The 20,587-nt window shown below is 44.4% G+C and overlaps 1 protein-coding gene across 2 annotated transcripts in view; it reads left to right on the top strand.

Annotated features, from left to right (window-relative positions):
- The window catches only part of LOC131470990 (glutamate receptor ionotropic, NMDA 2D), a 50,520-nt gene extending 33,484 nt beyond the window's left edge, over positions 1–17,036 (top strand). For both annotated transcript variants that reach the window (XM_058647150.1, XM_058647149.1), the window contains exons 11-16: positions 70–299; positions 647–807; positions 2,693–2,762; positions 2,876–2,993; positions 7,358–7,593; positions 8,353–17,036. In XM_058647150.1, coding sequence (XP_058503133.1) covers positions 70–299; positions 647–807; positions 2,693–2,762; positions 2,876–2,993; positions 7,358–7,593; positions 8,353–11,523 — 3,986 coding nt within the window. In that variant the 3' untranslated portion in view covers positions 11,524–17,036. The remainder of the gene's footprint in view (positions 1–69; positions 300–646; positions 808–2,692; positions 2,763–2,875; positions 2,994–7,357; positions 7,594–8,352) is intronic.
- Positions 17,037–20,587: the final 3,551 nt, after the last annotated feature.

The raw sequence follows: 20,587 nt of genomic DNA, 5'->3' as shown, positions 1-20,587 counted from the left end.
TACAATTACTCATGACACTCTCTGTGTATTTCTCCCCTCTTTCTTTTACGCCTCCATCACTCCGGGCAGAGACTGGAGGTTCTACCTTCACTATAGGGAAGTCTGTATGGCTTTTGTGGGCCATTGTCTTTAACAACTCTGTGCCAGTGGAGAACCCCAGAGGAACCACCAGCAAGATCATGGTGCTGATCTGGGCCTTCTTCGCTGTTATCTTTCTGGCCTCCTACACTGCTAACCTGGCTGCTTTCATGATCCAGGAGGAGTACATTGACACCGTGTCAGGCCTCTCGGACAAGAAGGTATAGGACGACTTTACTGCTGGAATACTGATGAAGTAGGGCGAGCAGAAGGCGAATTAAGGACTTAGAGTCAGCCAAATACCATGGATTGAATGTTATATTGATTAAAGCAGAGGAATTTAGAAATGAATAAAATCTCATTTAACTTAACTCAATTATGTTGAATACTTGAAGGGCCGCATAAAATGCTTCTTAAAGCCAAAGGACTGCTCTTTTGTTTTAAGATCTGACTGTAGTGCGTGGGGTTTTGTAAGTTAGACATGGAAGTGGACAGAAGTAGGTCGGACAGATTGGCGCACAGACTGGCGTGTCTCATGTCCCTTCCTTGTCTTGCGTTGCTGCAATAGTTTCAGCATCCCGAGGAGCAGTACCCACCTCTGAAGTTTGGAACAGTGCCCAACGGAAGCACAGAGAAAAACATCCGCTCCAACTACCCAGATATGCATCAGTACATGGGCAAATACAACCAGAGAGGAGTGGAGGACGCCATTCTCAACCTCAAGACCGGGTGTGTGCTCGCCTTTTCTCATATCTCGCCTTTTCTGCCTTCTATTACCCAAGTCTCCATTCCATCATGGTTGTTTATTCAGTCGAGATAGTTTGCTCAAAAAATCATTAAAAGTTTCCTCAGGCAAATATAAAACTATATTGTTTGCTTCAGACATAAAATCATTTTCCCTTTATAGGCTAACAAGGCACTACCCAACAAAAACTGAGATGCTCATATAACGATGATTAATAGCAGATCCACACGTTTAATGGGAACATTTGAGGAATATGAGATACCTGTAGCTGCTGTTCCTTTGTGATAAATATCACCAAAACAAGGATCCCCTCAATCAAACTCCAACAAACTAGAGACAGCTGAAACTAGAGAGGAAGCTGACAACCAACCGCGACAGACAAGAAGCAACACAGGGAACTTCAGCCAAGGTTAGCAAATGCTCTCTCAATCTGCCACTCTCTCATGCAATTTGTCGGTGAATATTTAACATATAAATAAGGTTTTTCTGTTCTGTTATTGTCACTTTGTTTGTCTCCTCTCATCATGTGATTATTCTCTGCTGCTGCTTGGAGCAGACACACTTTTTAACTCTCCGCCTGTTGCTGACACTCTGAAATTAAAGAAATAGGTTAAATGTCTTTATGACATGTAATGTAATAATGTCTTATAAGATAAGAATGAGGATAAGAATATTATAAGATAAGAATAAGACAATAAGACAGTTATGTACAAGGATGTGTTAAGGATGTGCATGAACACTGTGTAATGCTGGGTGTAAGTGCAGCTGCTTATTTCCGTATTTTTGGCAAATCTGGCAACCGTACTCCTGCAATGTTTTCATGTGGGATTACAGTCACTGTTTTAAATGTTAAAGACCTTTATTTTACACATGTGACCTTTAATCTGGCGCCAAAAGCTCTTCTACTGATCAAGTGGCAATTTAATGACATGGTCCATTTAAGGAAGTGTATAAATGTACATGAACCCAGCTGATGATTGTGTAGTTATATGTGTTTTTTTTTTGTTGTTGATCTTTGTTCTTAATTAATACAATTATGAATTCCCTCCCTCTATACTCTAATAACGTTTCACATACCGTGTCGTCACTCCTCCTGCTTTCCTGAACACATTCTTTCACCTTAACACCCTCCACCTTCCTCTGCACCACTTCCCTCAAACACCTGACATGTGTCGTATAATCCTAGTTTACTTTATCCTAAGCTTCTGTCATCATTTCTCCCTCCCTCATTGCCTTGACATTACAATTATAACTCGGCGTGAACATGCACAAAAATGTGAAACCGCTGCTTTTTCTCCTGCCGTCCGTAAGACTTGGCTTCTCTTCTGCACCCCTGCTTTATATTTTCCTCCTTTCTTCTTTGGGTCCATTCTTTTCCCTCCCAGTGTGCTTTCATTGTGTGCCTGTATTTAAACTTTATAATCCTCATCACTCTCAGGCTCCATCCCATGTCTTTTCTTCCTGAAGTGTGTAAATCCCCCCCCCCCCCCATCCCACTATCTGTCACTGCGCTCTTCGCACCATATAAATCCCCATCCTCCTGCTCGACACCGTTTCCCCCGCCACCATCTCTTACTCACACATCTTTCCCTGATCTCTACCTTATTTTATTCTCCTTGTGTTTTCACTCTTTCCGCCAAGTCTGCCTTGTTATGATTTAACTTTTTTATGCACTTTCTATAACAGTGTGTCTATCTGCTGTATATTTTTGCACCCCAACTAACTTCCTTCCCCCAGGTACATCCCAAAGTACTGGGATGCATGTACCTTTATACCACCTCCCCTGCCTTGCCTCAGTTATTCTCTCCATCCCTCTGCTCCCTCTCTCCCATTAAATGATGAATGATTTCTCCCTTCGTCCCTTTACAGAAAACTGGATGCTTTTATTTATGATGCTGCAGTATTGAACTATATGGCCAGGAAGGACGAAGGTTGTAAGGTAAGGACTAATCCATGAAGGCACTTTTGCTCACACACTGCAGATTCCTCATACATGTGTGCCTCTTGGTCATCTCTTTTTAAAAGCTCTGCTCACTGTCCTTTTTTTCCAAGGTGATGACCATAGGCTCGGGGAAGGTTTTTGCCACCACAGGCTACGGTATCGCCCTGCACAAAAACTCACGCTGGAAACGTCCTCTTGACCTGGCCCTGCTGCAGCTGGTGGGAGATGGTGAGAACTGTGTGGGGAGAGGAGGGGACAAGAAGAGAATAATTAGGACAATGGCGGGGCAAAGAGAAGGTTATGTGTGAAATGACAAGATGGAGAAACGATGGGTGGTGGATGGAGGACACGGGGGGTAGATGAATGAGTGGAGGTTGAGAAGTGGTTGGGGGAGTATAAGGTGTGGAGAGAGTAATGGCTGTAAGGGGTTTTGATTGTGACAGAGGGAATAATGGTGTGTAGGAGAGGGCTGATGGTGCTGCTAAAGAGGTTTGTAGGTCTCTTTATTGGCTACAAGAGAGGATGGGGGGGAGCAAGAACAATGTTATTCGTTCATTTCAAGCTTTGCAAAAAGGACTTGTTTCTGATAGTGATATGGTCATTTATATATGTATATATATATGTATATATATATATATATATATATATATACCATTCCCCATTACTTCCTTTATCTGACTTTTCAGTGGACGGGCAGGTAAGGGCCCCCTTCTAAAAGACATAAATCCATGTTTCTAATTTTATATTTATTATAACCCATCATTTCTTCATTATAAGCGTGTAATAATGCACCAACAATGTATTTGAGTTGTAGTTTTCCACACACACACTTCTCGTGTGGGTATATTGAGCATCTGTATGGTTAGTGAAATAAATGCATATGTAAGTAAGTACAAGATTTGCCGCAGTAACATTATTATTTTTTAGAATTAAATATTTATGAGTCGGTGCCCTTATATCCACTTGAGCCCGTGCCCCCCTGAAATGGCTGTGTCCGCAGTTGGAGTTTTCTCTTTTTCTGGCTTTGACATGGTGGGGGGGGGGAAAAAATAAGGATTTACTTGTGTGTAAATTTTGAAAAAAGGATCTTCACAACTTGTATGGTGACAGATTTACACTCATTAGAGATTAGCTGAGACAGACACGGAGAGCGAGAAAGTGTGAAAGTGGAAAGAAAAAAACCGCTGAGGAGAAACACCAGAAAATTCCTTCAACGTGGAGAGAGTGTGCTTGAGCAAGAGGTGTTATAGAATATAGATCAGATACAGCAACGTTGTGTCTGGGATTAATCCATTGGATGGATTTGTTTGTGCTCAACTGAGAGATTCTGTTTCTGTTTTTAGCAACAACTGTCAGGACACTAATGCTTGATTGTCAGTTTACACAGTCTGTTACACGCATTTATTGTCTCATTCAGATGCTGCTCGTTTGGCTTTTCCTCACGTTTTAAATCAGCTTTGCTTATGGCGTCGTGGACAAAGTCCGTTAGCCGTTTCTGGCACGCAGACACTTTAGCTGCTTACGCACTGATAGTGCCAATTTGGTGCCAAGATCTATTAAATAAGACTGACGTCTGGAACCGAATAAGTGGACCTAAAAAAAAAAAAAAGGATATGCGTGTGTCTGTGTGTGGGAAAACAAAGAACCCAGACAGCCATGACTGTGTCTGTTGTTTCTTTTGATTGGTGATGCATGTCCTTGTCCTTGCACCTGTTCTGTGCAACAATGCCCCCTTAACATCAGCTGTGTACGTTGGATGGATGAAGTCACAGGGTGGCGTTGAATGCTGCAGGTTCTAGTTATAGGCGTTATTGGAGTGGATTACGACGGAAAGCGATTTGTTATCGATGTAGAGGGAGGGTGGGAGGGAGGGACTGACTGAGTAGGGGCTCACATTCATCGTATCCTCTCAACAATCACCCTGCGGCTCAAGGACTCAGCATCACACCCTCAGCTGGGCTAAATCATGTCATAGTGTTACATCATTATTGTGCCATGCTGTGTTGAGTCATATCATTTCACAACTACATTAGAGGATAGAGGGACGGTGGAGGAGTACGCCACTGCTTTGTCAACCCCTGTGAGTGCATTGTTCTCCTCATTGTTGCCTCTGGTGTTTCATAGCGCAGCTCTAATAGACGGTCCATTGATCACACTACAACTCGTTTCCTGATAAAGGAGAAACTCCACTTTTTTTTCCTTTGCATTTTCATACCAAGAATGTATAATTCAGTGAGAAGATATAATGAAAGGAAATTGTGAGAAGCTGGAATTGCAGCTCTTGGCTGGCAGGACTTTTTTTTCTCCCCCCAAAGGTCTCCCAGTTAATGCAGAGAGGTTTGCTATGTTGTGATAAAAGCTGAGGATTGTATGGGTCATGGTTTACTGCTCAAAATCTGTGGAGCTCAGTGTTTGGCATCATGCCACGTGAGGCACACTGCGAAATGCAGACGTGCACCGAGCCCCGCGTGCACACAAACACGAGGACACACAAATACTGTTTCCTCTATAAAATGATGTCTTTGTGGTGCATGCCAGCTCTGTATTCACAGTTTGCCGGCTCTACCTTACCTGACCTGCCAGGAACGACAGAGGTGGCGTGCGGATTTGACACACCTGTCAGTTTTGGCAGGACCGAGCTCTCAGAGTGACTGAGAGGTTGAGACAACTGCCGCGACAAAGGTCTATGGGAGGGAAGAATTAGGCGCAGCGAGAAGAGAGGCGGATTGTAAAAAAGTGGGAGATGAAGAAGCACAAGATGAATCGTTGAAAGTCAAATGGCAGGAAAAGCCAGGAGATGAGACTCAGAGCTTACAGAAGGGATTTGGCTGGGACTTGTGAAGTGGAGGGCAGACATGAGACTACCTGTTTATCTGCACCCTTCACTAGGACACTCGCTATTTTCACATCAGGCTCCTGTTTGGACACATCGCTGCTACTGAAGGTCAATGACACTGATAAATCCTCCACAGTGGGGCTTTACTCTGAAGTTAAAAAAAGGCCTTTGTGTCTCAGACTGTATGTGTGTGTGTATGTGTGTGTGTGTGAGTGAATCTGAGACGGGGAGTTACCTGAATCTGCCAGTGGGCTGCAGCAGCACTATGTCCATCTGTTACTCAAACTGGAGGCCATGGCCGATTGGCTAATGATGTTCTACAGGAGACACATTAGCCACATAACACAGATGACTGATTCGGCTTCATCTAAACTGCACAAGCACGGCTAATGATGTTACGAATGAGAGGAGTGGAGTTTGAGTTTTTGCAGGGCACTGTACTGTTGCAAGTGTGTGACTTGTCAGCCTTAAAACCCTACTTCAGCTGTTTGACTTGAAATAGTTCAGGCTGTAATGTGCAGTAAAATGCAACCTTCAGACCTCGTTATTGCAGTGCTGCACATCCTGCCATTTCTATTAGCGTAACAGAAAGCTTTCATTACGAGTTCTGTTGGAGAATACGCCTCTATAATGTCATCATGAATCATGCTGCATCTTCTGCCTGTCCATCACTATGGTTACACCAGCAACCGCCGCATCCAATCAAAGGTCTAGCAGGGCAGCTTGGTTTCGTGAGGCCAGATCAGAAATGAAAAGGCAGAGTTGCGCCTAGAGCAGTTTTGCCTGGTTCGTGGTTGGTTAACTGATGGGAATCTTGAATCTCCAGAGAGCTTACCACCTTGATGGAGATTCTGACCATCCCTTCAGCACAATTAAATGATTATGATCTTCTTCCTCTGCCTCTGTCTCTGTCACTCTGTATCAGTGTTCTCCCTCTTTACACTTTTCCCTCTTTTTCTCTCCTCTCATCCCCAAGCTGAGGAGTGTTCCCTCTGTTTGTCATTATGACACAATCTCAGTCTCTCGTCCTCCATCTCTGCTTTCCTTGTTCCAGCTCCCTCTAACGTTCCCTGTCTCATTTCCCTTGATGTGTACGTGGACAGAGAAGGAATGCCTCTCCCTCCCTCACTTTATAAAATCCTCGTTATAAAACATTCTTCTCAACTCTCTCATTATGTCTCCCCCTCTCTTCCATGCTTGTTCAACCCAACCATCTCACTGTCGCTGCTGGTCTCCCTTTATCCTCCTCTCCTCATTTACTCTGGGCTACAATGTTGAGATTAGGTTGTCGGTGCCATTTTACTTCTCAGTGCCACTTCATTGTTTTGGACTCTCTCCTTCTGTCTCGGTATCCTTGCTCTTTGTTACACTGGACACTGTAGTGCTTTTTGTATTATTGACCCCTGAACTTGAAGAGACACCTTGGATAATTGGCAAACGTACCCGTACCGGCATGCTTAATTTTGTTTTGCCGTCTGTCTCTGTCTGTCTGTTTGTTGTCACCCTGATCTGTGAATAACTCTAAGCCTTCCAGCCTTAATTCTTCTATCCAACATGATCCATTCTCTTATCTCTTAACCCATTTGTCGTTCTTTTTTCTTCCTCATGCACTAGTCTCTCTTTTCTCCTCCCCACATTTTCACAGTCTCTTTTTTTGTAAGCCCTCTTAAATTTGACCCCCTTTTAACCTAATCCATTTCCCTTCTCCCACTTCTGCTCCCTGCCCACCCCCTTTGCTGACCTGTCCCATTTCCAGATGAGATTGAGATGCTGGAGCGCCTCTGGCTGTCTGGTATTTGCCACAATGACAAAATTGAGGTGATGAGCAGTAAACTGGACATCGATAACATGGCCGGTGTCTTCTACATGCTGCTGGTGGCTATGGGTCTCAGTCTGCTGGTGTTTGCCTGGGAACACTTGGTCTACTGGAAACTCCGTCACTGCATGGCCACCAGTTCTGGCAAACTGGACTTTCTCCTTGCAATCAGCAGGGTACGTTTTGATTATTTCACGTGTTTTAGCGTTCACCCTTTTACTGCAAAATGAGTGCACTGTAATATTTCGCTTCACTAACACGGGTTAAATCATTGGCACAAACATGCTGTGTATTCATCCATAGTTGCACACGCGTATAACCACGTGCCTTCCTGCCAATATGTGCCCTTATCTATTACTCTAGTGAGAGTGTTTGAAAGAGTGAGGACTGGGGTCAATTCAATTCCACTCAGTCAATTTGGGAGATTAATTGAAATTCAATTCTGCTCACACCCTGGATATCCTGTTCCTTTGACAGTGACCTTGGCAGGAAAAGCTCAACCATATGCATGTAATTATTGTATCCTCACTGATCATTTACCCCTTTTCACTACCGTGATTGTGATTTATGCATTTGTGTATACAGTTGTATTAAGCAAACCACACACAACCCTACTATAAATAGGAATGGTCTTTACTGTATCTGAATAATAGCAGTCTTGCATTTCTTTTGAAAACTGGAGCTTAATTGGGTTGCTGTTTTGTGATTTCCATTTTCATCCACTTACCGCTTTCTCTCTTCTTTTTCAGTAATAAAATGTGTATTACATCTACATCTGGACACATTTATATTGTAAAATTAGCCACATTATATCTGCACCATTATAGCACAATTAATACATTATTATTTTTCTTATCAGAGTAACATTTAATTTAATTTCCTGTTTGTTGATTAAATCTAATCGTATATGACTTTATGTGTCTTATTTTCCTTAGGGCATGTATAGCTGTTGTAGCTTTGAGGATGAAACAGCACCAGGTGGATCTAAATCTTTGCCTTCTCATCACCATGCTGCAATGGTTACGGTCCCATCCCAGCCACATGTTGTCTCTACGTCTATGACTGCCCCAGCTATTGCCATGACGCAACAACAGCAACAGCAGCCACCACAGAGTGTCTACAAAACACCTCTACCAGGCTCTCCTCCCACCGTGGTGCATTCTGGGACAGCATTGGGTCCCTCCAACACCCCCATTGCTGGCGCACCCCTGCCTTGCACCACCTTCCTGCCGCGGCCAGACCGTAGACTGGCTGTGGTGGATCGCTGGAGGCTGCCTAAATCTGCCACAGCTACCAACCCTATGGCTGGAAGGTGGCCCGTCACTGACATGGGACCTTTTGCTCAGAAGGTCCCACCAAATTGGGCTTCAACTGCTGGAGGGGGTGGGGGACTTGATGGCTATAAGAGATACTATGGTCCCATTGACCCTGAGGGACTGGGGCCCTGCATGGAGCAACAAGCAGGGTCCCAGACCCCCAAGACTATGCCAAGGGGCCACCCCCAGCCACCTCCAGCCAGTGTGGCTTTTTACTCAGAAAAGGGCATTGACCATGGGGTGGGGAAGAAGGTGGTGGGAGGTGGCAGTGGAGGTCAGGGGAAAGGGGCCGTTAAATCTCTGGGTACTCCCAGAATGCCTCCTAAGGGTCAGGCCCCTCTGCCTCCTACACCCCCCCTGCCACATCCCTCTCCCCCTCTCCCCTCATCCTTCTGGAGGAAACGCAGACCCAAGAAGCCCAAAGAATCTGGAGGGCCACTATATGAGAACATTTTGCCCCTGGGGCGGAGGGGAGGAGCACGAGATGGAGTGAGAGAGGGAGGAGGGAGGAGGGCACGCCCCCTCTCTCCACCGCTCTCACTTCCTGTGCCAGTGCCCCTCAGCCCCTCCTACACCCCTCCTTCTCCGTCTGCATCCTTGCACTATACGTCTTCATCTTCTTCGTCAACCACATCATCCACATCCACATCGTCATCTGCCTCGTCTTCTCGCTCCACCTCTCCCACCTACTCTTACAGCTCCTCCAGGAGCACACGAGACAGAACTGGAGGAATAGATGGAGAGGATGATGACGATGAGGAGGAGCTGACAGAAGAGTCAAGCCTCCTCCTTGGAAGGGGCAGGGAAAGGGAACGTTCAATCATTCGGCCTCGTTCCTTCAGCCATGGGCGCCTGCCACCACCCATTCCCCCCAGGAAACCTCGTACGTCCTGGGGGGACAGAGAACGAGAAAGGGGGGGAAGCCAACTGTCGCAGCTTCAAGAGTGGTGGGCAAGCTGGAGTGAGAGAGAGAGGAGTGGAGCAGGTGGAGATACTGAGAGGCAAAAAAGAGAGAAGAAAAGGAGAAAAGAGAAGGAGAAAGAGAAGAAGAAAAAGAAAAAGAACAAAAAGAGGAAAAAGAGGGAAGAACGGGAAAGAGAGCGTGAGAGAGAAAGGAAGAGACGGAAGGTGAAAAAGAAGAAAAAGAAGGCACTGAAGACAAAGAAAAGAAGGAAATCAACTGGTGGGAAACGTTCAGAGCCAGAGGAGGGAGACGTAGAACCAGAGAGGGAAGGAGATGTAGAAGGAGAGAGAGAAGGAGAAATACAAGACTACCCCTCGTTCTCTGCTCAGTATCGGAGTGCATTTGGGGAAAAGGGGCGGGATTCCTGGGAAGGAGAGAGGGAAAGAGGCAGGAGAGAAGGAGGAGATGAGGGCAATGACAGGGAAGAGGAAGATAGTGGCAGAAGCAGAGAGAGGCATTCCAAATCCTCACACTCCCATTCCAGACATCGTACCCCCAGTAAGCGCTATCCTAACCTTAACAAACTCCCAGCTTCAGTCAAATTTTGGGTTAATGGAAGAGGAGGTGACTCCAATACCCCTCCAACATCCTTCCACCCATTGCTTGCGTCCTCCAAGCGCAGAAGAAGTGGGGGGGTGGACAGAGATGATAGTGGAAGAGTTGGGGAGCGGCGTCCTTTGTTAATGCATTATGAAAAAGAGAAAGCACAGACAAGAGAGGGGATGTCCTTCCAAGAGTGGGACTCTGAGGATGAAGAAAACGATGATGAGGAGGAAGAGGAAGAAAGGGAGAGACTGAGGGATCGGGGGGACAGAAGAAGGAGGGCAGGTAGGGGGGCAATGTCTGAGTCAGAAAGGGACAGAGCCAGAGTTGAAGACAGTTACTCAGATGATGGATCGTCAGGGGAGTTTGGCCGTTTTGAAAGATACTGGGAGGGAGGTGGGGTGGGTAGTGGCACTGGAATAGGAGGTATAGGTGGAGGAGGCTGGTTCTTTGGCACCTACCCCTCCAGAGAGAAAGGGGGCAGTATCAATAGTCGGGATGATTCTTTACTGGGTACACGAGCAGAGGGATGGTTTGGTGCAGATTTCTGGGGTTCAGGGCCAGGTGCAGGATGGGGATCAGAGGGAGGGCTTGGAGGGTCAGGATCACAATGGCCACTACCCCCCACAGCCTTTCCTCCTCCTAGAAGATACTGGTCAATGGATAAGATTCCTGTGAAGGGAGAGAAGAAATGGAAGAGTGGAGGAGGGAAGAGCAAAGTGAGAGCTAGGGACAGAGGGGAGGATACAGGACGGGCCACCATGTGTTCCTGTAACCTTTATCCCCAACCCCATCCTTACCCACATCCCCACAGTCGCTCACACACTTCCCACTCCAAGAGAGAAACCACAATGCTTTCCCGTAGCCAGGAAGAGCTTCTCCCGCACTGCCACAGCTTCAGCGGAAGCTCTCGCCCCAAACCTCTGCCTCCAAAACCAGATCAGGCCAAATCTGGCAGCCAATCTAACCTCAGCCTCAGCACACAGCCCACAGACCATCCGCCTCAACCTTCACCGTCGTCACCCCAGCAGTCGTCCATGTCTCCCACCTCCCTCCCGATGCCCATTCCGCCTCCGCCTTCCTCATCCTCTGTCTCACCACCAGCAGGGGTAGGGATGGCCGGCCAGGCTCAGGCTTCGGCCAGTGCCAAACTCCAATATCAGAGACTGCGCTCGGTGCCACAACCGCGGAGGTTCTACTCCCCCCACCTGCCACTCAAAGCCAAGAGCCTTTGCTCACGCCGAGGGTCGGCCCATTTCTCCAGCCTCGAGAGTGAGGTATGACAGGGGGAGAGGAGAGAGGGAGACGTGGGAGCAAGCACCACTGCTACTGAGAACCATGGTGCCATGGTAGCTGGAGCCAGGGAAGACACAAGAGACACAGCTGCCTTGGTGACCATTGGTAATCAATTAGCAACCATCACTGCGGGAACTAATATGGATAGTAGCTGCATTGCTAACACTACTTTGTGTGAGAGCAACGCTACCGTCACCCGCTCCATTGTCCGCGTTCTGGTGAAGGCGACAGTGAGACACCACACCAGGTTGAGCTATATCCGTTTGGATAGTTCCCGTGATGACGAGAGTGAAGGCGAGGCTGTATCACCGAGGACTGCAGCCCCAGAACTTCTCCTCCACTCAGAACTGAGCTTTGTGATGTCATCTTCGGTTCTCCTCCCCTCCCCGAGTCACAACTAGGGATTAATAGTAGCCTCCAATCTGTGAGTAATGATGTCATATTTGTGCACACAAGCCCACAACTTCCAGGAGCAGATACACACATACAAACAGATATGAGCTCAAAACGTCTCCCTCCCTCTGGCTTTGAGAACACTCCTTGGTGGGATGTGGAGAGACCCACCCTCTCCCAGAAAATGCCATGGTTTGGTCCGTAGACTCTGCCTCCCTTGTCCTTATTGGCTATTGGCTTTTGAACTGGATTAGTGGACTGCTTCTTCGTGTCAGAGAGACTGTCCCTCTTCTTCCCTTTCGTAAATCAGTTGATATAAAAAGCAATGCAGTCACCTCTCCCTCACCCCCTGTTTGCCTGAAAACCTCTCACTGGGCAGTCAGGACAGTGCTATTTATTTGACCTCATGACACCAACAGACCCATCTAGCTCGGCCCCAGGACCATCTATGTGATGTCATGTTTTACTAGAAACTCTTTTAACCAGTCAGATTGAACAGGAATCACTTCTTCTACCTGTTGGAGATTGTCATGTATTTGAACAACAACACTGAACTTTCAAAAAGAGGAAATAACAATAAGAACAAAAAAAAAAAAGACATGTAGCAGATTTTTCTTTGTCTGTCTTTTCTTTCCTACTCAGACTTTTCTCCCCATTCCCTCTTTTTTATTCTATCAATATATTTCTCTCACTGTGTTAGTGTTTTAATAAGGAGCAGCCTGGATGTGGCTAGTGTTGGAAGTGGGAAGGATAGCAGTGCCAAATTTCCACACAAAAGCTTTTAAGCAAGATTGGTTTTCCAGCAATTTGTTTTCATATTATAAAGCCCCGTCTTTTCTTTCCATGTGTGAGCCACACATAATTCACCATCATGTAAATGAATCAAGGTGATGATTGGTGCAATATCTGTAATTGGCACTAGATGGCTGCATAATATTCAAATAAGCCTTGGAGTCAATTGTGCAAGAGGCTTCTGGTGAGTTTAATAATTGCAGCTATATGATACGGAGAAGGGATGGGAAGCTCTGAACTATTACTTTTATGAAAGTAGCCAGTCATGATTTATTCAGAGGAAGTAAGGAGACGTGAAACCAAGTGCAGTGCATTGTAAAACTCTCTTAGGTTATTATTGTATTATGCTACTTTATTGTATCTTTGCAGAGTTTCTAGAAGATGGATTATAAGAAGCACAATTCCTCATTGCATTTTTCCAGACTTGTGTGCCACATTTGTAACTGCACAAGCTGCATTTTACTGATATATTTAAAAGAAACAAAACAAATGTGATGTTAACTCGACAATAAAATTCTCTGTAACCAATGTCCAAGTATCAAAGTACCACAGACACTAGTGCTGGTCTTTGAATATTTCCTTTTGATTACATAAGACTGAACAATATACTGTGAATGTTCTGGATTCCAGTTTGAGGTGCACACATAATAGCTGAGACTTCATTGAATGCAGTCAGTAATAACTCCTGTTATCATGGTGACTGTTTGACTTTGAGCAATATTCCCATCTTTAATGTGACAGGGATGCAATGGCACATCTGTTTGCACCCGAGACGTTTTAATTGTTTTTCCTTCTATTTTAAATAAGGTAATTTATATCAGCCAGAGTTAGATGATCCACAGCATCAATTGTTTTCTTACAGGTAGATTAGGTTTCATCTAATTAAGTTAGATGTGATTGTAACAATAGGTTGTAGTCCACAGCACCTGGATCCGGCTGACAAATACAAATACGAAATGCTACGAGTTCAACAGAGTGTAGTGAACTGTAGCACTGTGCGAGCTGTGCCAAAAGCCATCTACTCAATAAAGGTGCCAATGTTGTCAGCATTGAAATGCGTACACCCTCTGTTGTTTTCATGAGGTCAACATATCCCACTCATCTCTCACACTAAGACCAGCCACAGCCCAGCTCTTCTTATTGTAGTTGAATGTAGCTTTGACATGATGTAGCAAAAGAACACCTACTTTTAGACTTTGTAGCTTTTTGGATGCTGTCCATAGTGGCGAGAAGGACTGGGGTGGAGGGGAGGGTTGTCCTGACACGTGAGGGACTGTGCGTTGTGTTTGTGCATGTTGTCACAGATCGAAGGGTTAGTTGACCTTCTCAATTCCCCCTTTTAACTCTTTTTGCCTTTCAGTGAGAGCGGACTGTACCTTTTATCTGCACATGTATTGCTTTTTCTAAGTCTGTGTGGGGCAATTTTTTAAAAACAATCTGTCTTTGTTTTGGGGTTTATTTGGGAAGAAATGCTTTTGCCATTAACCCATTCTTATTGAAAGCTCCAGAATCATTTGCATGTTTAGCTGAATGACATCTCAAAGATTTGTGGCAGGAGGGTTGTGTAGTTGAATGATAGCAAATGCTTTGGACCCAGGGCAGGTAGTGAGTTTGCTCTGCTCTGCACCCCGACAGTGGAAACAACGGCGACAGTTCGACTGCTTCCTGTGTCGTAGAACATAATCATTTTCAACCAATCGACAGGGCTTTAACCTGGTATGTCATTGAGCATCATTGATTTCTATTGAGGCGCTAATACTTAAGTCTGTGACTGCATGAACAGAAGTGACTCTTAAAAACCCTCTGGCTTATTTTGTTTGATTTATTTTTCTTTTTTTGCTGAGAAAAAAAAAGAATATATTAAAATATACTATGTTTCTGAGAATGTACCATGTTATACTGTGATTTACCTGAGATATTTTATTGTATTCGATTATCATTTAAATTATATCATTTATCTATAAAGAAATATATATGTACAAATGAATATATACATATATATACATACAGGTATATATATATATATTAGTTAAGTTTGGTATATTTGGAGGAAGTGTTAGATGAAATAGTTTTAAATGTTTTAGCTTTGTAGCGATTCTAGACACTGAAATCATTTTTGAATTTCGATTCCTCCTATATGACTGTGAAGACATTAGTGCCTGTGACAAAAAAGACAAGTAAAAGTCTAAACTCTATTCATCTATATCTACTATAGCTATCAGTCTGTCACTCCTCTCGTACTACCTAACATTCTTTTGTGACACCCGCTGCTTTGACACATCAGTATGTTTCTCTGTCCCAGTGTGCTCTTTTGCTTTCTCCTGCTCTCCTCCACTGCAGTTCTTTCTCTTGGAAAACATTCACCACCTCCTCCTCTCTTTTTAAACCTCCATCCATCCAATAGTGTTCACACCACTTTGTTGATGAACACATCTATTCACCTTTTCTTTCTTTTTTAACCTTTCTCCCTTTTAAGTGAGCTCATTCTTCCATCTTTCACTTAGCAAAAAACAGAGACCAGTAGATACTGTGTTCTTGCTCCTTTTGACTGATTGTTGATGATGATGATGATGATGATGATGATCAATTAATTGACTGATGAAATAATTAATGAACAATGTTACTATTACTGATGTGACTGAAGTGTGTATCTGACGACCACGCCACTGTAGCAAGTCTGGGCTGTACTACACCACCAACGAGCAAATGAGGCCACAGTTGCTATGGCGTTGCCATGACATTTTCATGGCGTTGCCATGGTGTCCTCTGCACCGCCACCACCTGGTGCCTGCTGGGTAATATAGCATAATGTCCTTCACTTTCCCCAAAGCACTGGTCAAAGATCTGCTATGCGCCTGTCTGCTCAGTCCAGAACTTAATCAATGGGAGTTGAAATATTTAAAAGCTGACTTTGGTAGAGTGCTGAGGGGCAGCAAGGTGGCCATGTGTCTGCCGTCTGCTAATCTAGACTGGACTGGTTTGGCTCGAAGTGCATATGATAAAGTGCTGATATCATGTTGATCGCCCCAATCTTTTAACATCATCACTTTGCACTGCCCTGCATGTTTTCACAAAAGCTTCATATCACTGACGGCCTGAAACCAGTCAAGGGGAGAGTAAAGTGTATTTCTGCCTCTACGCTGCACATTTCTGATATTGAATGTGTGTTATGTGGAGGGGGTGCATGTCATGTATGTGTATCGCATGTTCACTAATCATGTCTCCAGTCCACAGCAGCATGAGTCTGTAATGTTCTCCTTTACTCTCCCTGTGTTTTCCTTCCGCGGTGCATGGATATTTAACACACCAAGTGTACATCATCCAGCCAATGATCCTCATCTTCCTCTAGCCCTCACTAAGCTGCAATTTAAAGCTTTGCCTCAAGTTGTCTGATTATACCACACAGGCACACGTGTGCCTTCACACACACACACACACACACACACACACACACACACACACACACACACACACACACACACTGTGAGTCTTTTGTGTAAAACTTAGCTCAGAGATTTGATTACCTGAAGAATTAAATACATTCATAGTGACAGTTCCACTTGTTCTGATCTATCAGTTTGCTGTATGGTCCTGCACTCTGCTTTGCACTGTCCTGCCTGTTTTGATCCATCAGTTCCTCTTCAGAATAGTCAGGTTCGATTTGTTTCACTTTGCTGAATTGCTCCTCTTTTGATTTACTTTGTTGTCCTCATTTGCTTTGATTGATCAGCTGTTCTGTTTTGGTCAGACTGTATGCATTAAACACTCCAGTCCAGCCTAGTGCAGTGTGCGCCAGGCTAGTCTAGTGCCCGAGTTTGGAAGAGATCCTGGTGCAGCATCAAGCTCACCTCTCTATTGTCCCATGACCGGGGAAGCAATATGTGTGGCGCTCCAGAATTCAAACAGGGTCCTCATTGGCTGCTTTGGCCATGAATTATATCAAGGAAATACAGGAGTGCCACACATTGTACTCACCAGGTCTGGGGTCTGCATGTTGCACTATAAAACGCTTGTTCAACCACAGTGACAGGGCAAGTATACCCACAGGAACCAGTGTGTGTGTGTGTGTGTGTTTTCAGTATTGTTCAAGGCCCAGTTCTGCTCTAGTAACCTGCCAACACACAGGCCTACTTACAGGTTGCTAAGGCAGGTTGCTGGTAGGGTGATGTTGCTCCTAGCCCAGACTGGTCTGGTCTATGCCCTAATTTAACTGTGTTAGTTTATTTGACATTGTCTGTCTGGGGTGGGGCTGGAGGGTCAGTGCTGCACTTACTTCCTGAGAATTGCTTCATAAAATATGATTCTCTTTAATTAATGCCGGTGGTGCTGTGTCTCCTTCCAATTCTTTTGTCAAGAATGTGATTATAAATAAGAGGCTCTGAGATTGTGTTTGTTTAACATGAGTGTGTGTGTGTGTGTGTGTGTGTGAGAGAGTGTTTTCTCCTGTGACAGTATTTTTCAGCCAGTCAGAACTCCTTCAAAGTAAATTCATGGAGAGTAGTTTCTTTGGCATTCTGTGAGGCAGTCTTCTGCCAGAGTGTGTATGTTTGGGTTCTAAGTATTTGTGGGGACTTTTATCTGTTTACAAAATCACATTGTCGGCATTTGTTTTCCGGAATAAATTCCCCACAATGTGATTCACTATGTTTTATAGTAAAGGTATATTTTAAAGTCGTTGTGTGTAACTTTTAAACAAATGTCTGTCAAAAATTGTTCACAGTGCTGATGAAGTCTATCGGCTCCACGTGACTGTGTATTTCTCAGTGTCGCATTGTTAAGACCTCATGTTGTTTTGCAAGTGTCTCGCACTGCACATAAGAAGTGAGAGGAAGTCGGACAGAGGCAACGGCAACATTAAAGTAGAGCGCTGCAGACTGAAAACACAAAGACGTGCCCACCAAAACAACCAGAAACGGTTCAATGGAACCGCTGCACCGCTGCTGTATACACACAAACGCTCCCTCAGTCAGGTCTGATTGTATTGCTTGACAGAGTATGTTACATTCTTTTTTGTTCACACAAGTCCAAACACAGGCAGAATAATAACATCAATAACAGTAAGGTCTGGTTTATACGGAGCCCCAGACATGGGAAAAATAAATAAATGAATCAGTGCTCACCAAATACTCATTTGTTCGCACAAAATATGTACAATGTTCACCCATCCATCTTCTACCACTTTATCCTCCACATAAGGGTCACGGGGGGTTGCTGTGCCAGTCTCAGCTGACATAGGGCGATAGGTGGGGTACATCCTGGACAGTTCAGTGTCCAATTTACCTAATCCCGATACTGCATGTTTTTGGACTGTGGACAAAATTAATAATATGAATAACGTTCTGCACAAGCTTTACTGCACAAGTAAAGCGAGCGAAGAGGGCCGGAGCTCTGGGATGGACAGGGATAGTGTGACTGAGTCTTCAGGCTTCCCAGTAATTCATGAGAAAGTTTGTGTACATGTTTTTCCTATTACGTGGCCACAAATTAATATTTTGTGTGCACTAACTATTTTTTTTTCCCCATGTCATGTCTAGGGCTCTGCAGGTTTAGGTTCAAAGTGTTTTTTATTTTTTAAGGTATCTTTATTTTACCAGGAAATCACTGTAACTCATTATTATGTCCTGAAGTCATTGAGATGGAAGAGAGTGTGTGTGTGTGTGTGTGTGTGTGTGTGTAGTCGTGCTCACATACTGTATTTCTCAGAGGTTCCTCGCCTCTTGTCCGACTCAAGCTTTGATCTGACCAGAGCTGACCTAACATAATCCACTTCTTCCACCCTCAAAGAGAGCAACACACGTAACACTCTGCCTCGACTCTCAACTTCAGCCAACAACAGCCTGAGCAGCTTCATCTCCACGACAACAAACAGGTGTGTTTTTGCTGATCACAGCTGAATTTTAAAGCGACGCGCGTCTGGTGCAGCTTTCTCTGAAGTTCTCTCAACATTTCGGGTGAATAATATTGGAATTGATGGCTCACCGTATATATATATTTTCTCTTTTTTTTCTTTTTAGTTATATCAGGAAATGATCGTGGCAATTTTCATTTTCCTTTGTGGAAAATGTATAATTTGGTTCTCAAAAGCTGTTTATATGCAAACACAGTTTGGAAATCATGTTCAGCCAAGCATGACAAAAAATAGTGAAACAGCACCTGACACATGATATTCTGTGAGAGTGTTGATGGGGATATTAAATATGTTTTGTTCTGCTCCCCGTGCGTCTGCAATCTGCTAATTAGCCATGCTTTGTCAGTGTGATGGGCTAATGGCTAATTGCATTGTGAGGCCTCTGTGTGTACATGCAGTAATGACTTAACGCTCTAATGAGATTGAGTTACAGGCAGTCGGATCACCGTGTCCCCAAACACTGATCCTGGGTCAGTGTTTGGTGCTTTTTCCTCCATTGGCTATGACGGGAGAGTGGAGGGGATAAGCTGATCTAAACTTTCATCTGCAGTGACAGATTTCTATCACTCGCATCGTTTCCCATCGTTCGTTGTCGAGCTGCTACAGTTAGATCTCAGTAGTAATGCATTTTGCTTCTCAGTCTTTTTTTTTATGCGTATCAAATACAGGAAAACAAATTGTGTTTGATTTTATTATTATTCTTGTATCTCAGAACCGTAACATCAATCAGATCTGGATTTATCTGTGGATAAATATCTGAACCCAGATCAGTTTTCCCTCTCTCTGAACACCTGCCTTCTCCCATCATCCTCTTCCTTCCACCAACCTCCTCCCCCTCGTGTCCTCTCTGTCCTCAGCACAGACCGTGTATAAAATCAATGTAGTCTTGCGGTTGCGAAACAAACTCCCGTTGTGAAACCTAGAGATCTGCAATTTAACCAACACCATGTTATTTATTTTTTAAACTGGAAATTGACAGACATCGCCCGCAACCAGGCTTCTACTGGGAGTGACACTCATATGTGCTGACATCATGTCCTGTTGAAGAAGAGCATTCACTTATGACATAACAGAGTTATTTGACATACTGTTGAAGTCACGTCCTGGTGGCTAACTGCTACTTCACCTCCTAGTTCACCTCCTACACTTACTTACCGTTAAAGTCTCTGTTTCTTCTTCTTCTCTGGTGCAGTGGGACATTCCTTCAAGTCTTTTATTGTTTGTATTTTTGGTCAAACTTCATATTAGAAGACTACGCTTATTCTTATGTACAATCTGTGGGCTTACACTCTCATGCTTACACACTCTCATTCTGCCTCTCTCTCTCATGTTACAAACATTGTCTCTCACTCTCTGGTGCAGTGTCCTCATGCTCCTGCACCGCTCACCCTCCATCTTTTTGTTCACTATTCTGCCAATAACAGTTTTTTTTTTTATCACGTTTTTGTTTTGACATCCCTTCAAATCTATTTCCGCTGTCATTGAATTTACACATTCCGCTTTGCTCTGTTTTATCTCTTGTTGAAAACCATCCCGTCCTCTCAGTGAATATTTTCTTTCTATTGCGCTTGATTCATCATAACTGGTCGTACGATACATGTACATGTGTGTTTGTAGAAAATCTAAATCTAAATCTAGGTTTAATAAAGTGTATTGTGTATCTCTATGCCACACACACACACACACACACACAGGCTACATGTGAAAAGAGTGCAGGTTCTCTTTCATCATGCGTGCCGTGCCGCAGGGTTCTCCAACTCATCAGCTTGATCTCTGAAGTTGGGGAAAAAAAACCCAGAGCATCCTTTCATCTCATGTTTTTTTTTCTTTCCTTCAGCCACACAGCCAATCTCATGCTTCCTCCATTTTCACATGAGCCACACTGGGCCACGACCAGGGATAAATGAGCTAACTGACCCACAGCTGATACCACACTGTTTGTGTGTGGGTGGGTGGGT

The sequence above is a fragment of the Solea solea genome, chromosome 13, assembly GCF_958295425.1.
Source record: "Solea solea chromosome 13, fSolSol10.1, whole genome shotgun sequence".
NCBI classification, from domain to species: domain Eukaryota; kingdom Metazoa; phylum Chordata; class Actinopteri; order Pleuronectiformes; family Soleidae; genus Solea; species Solea solea.
This window is presented reverse-complemented; position numbering and strand designations above follow the sequence as displayed.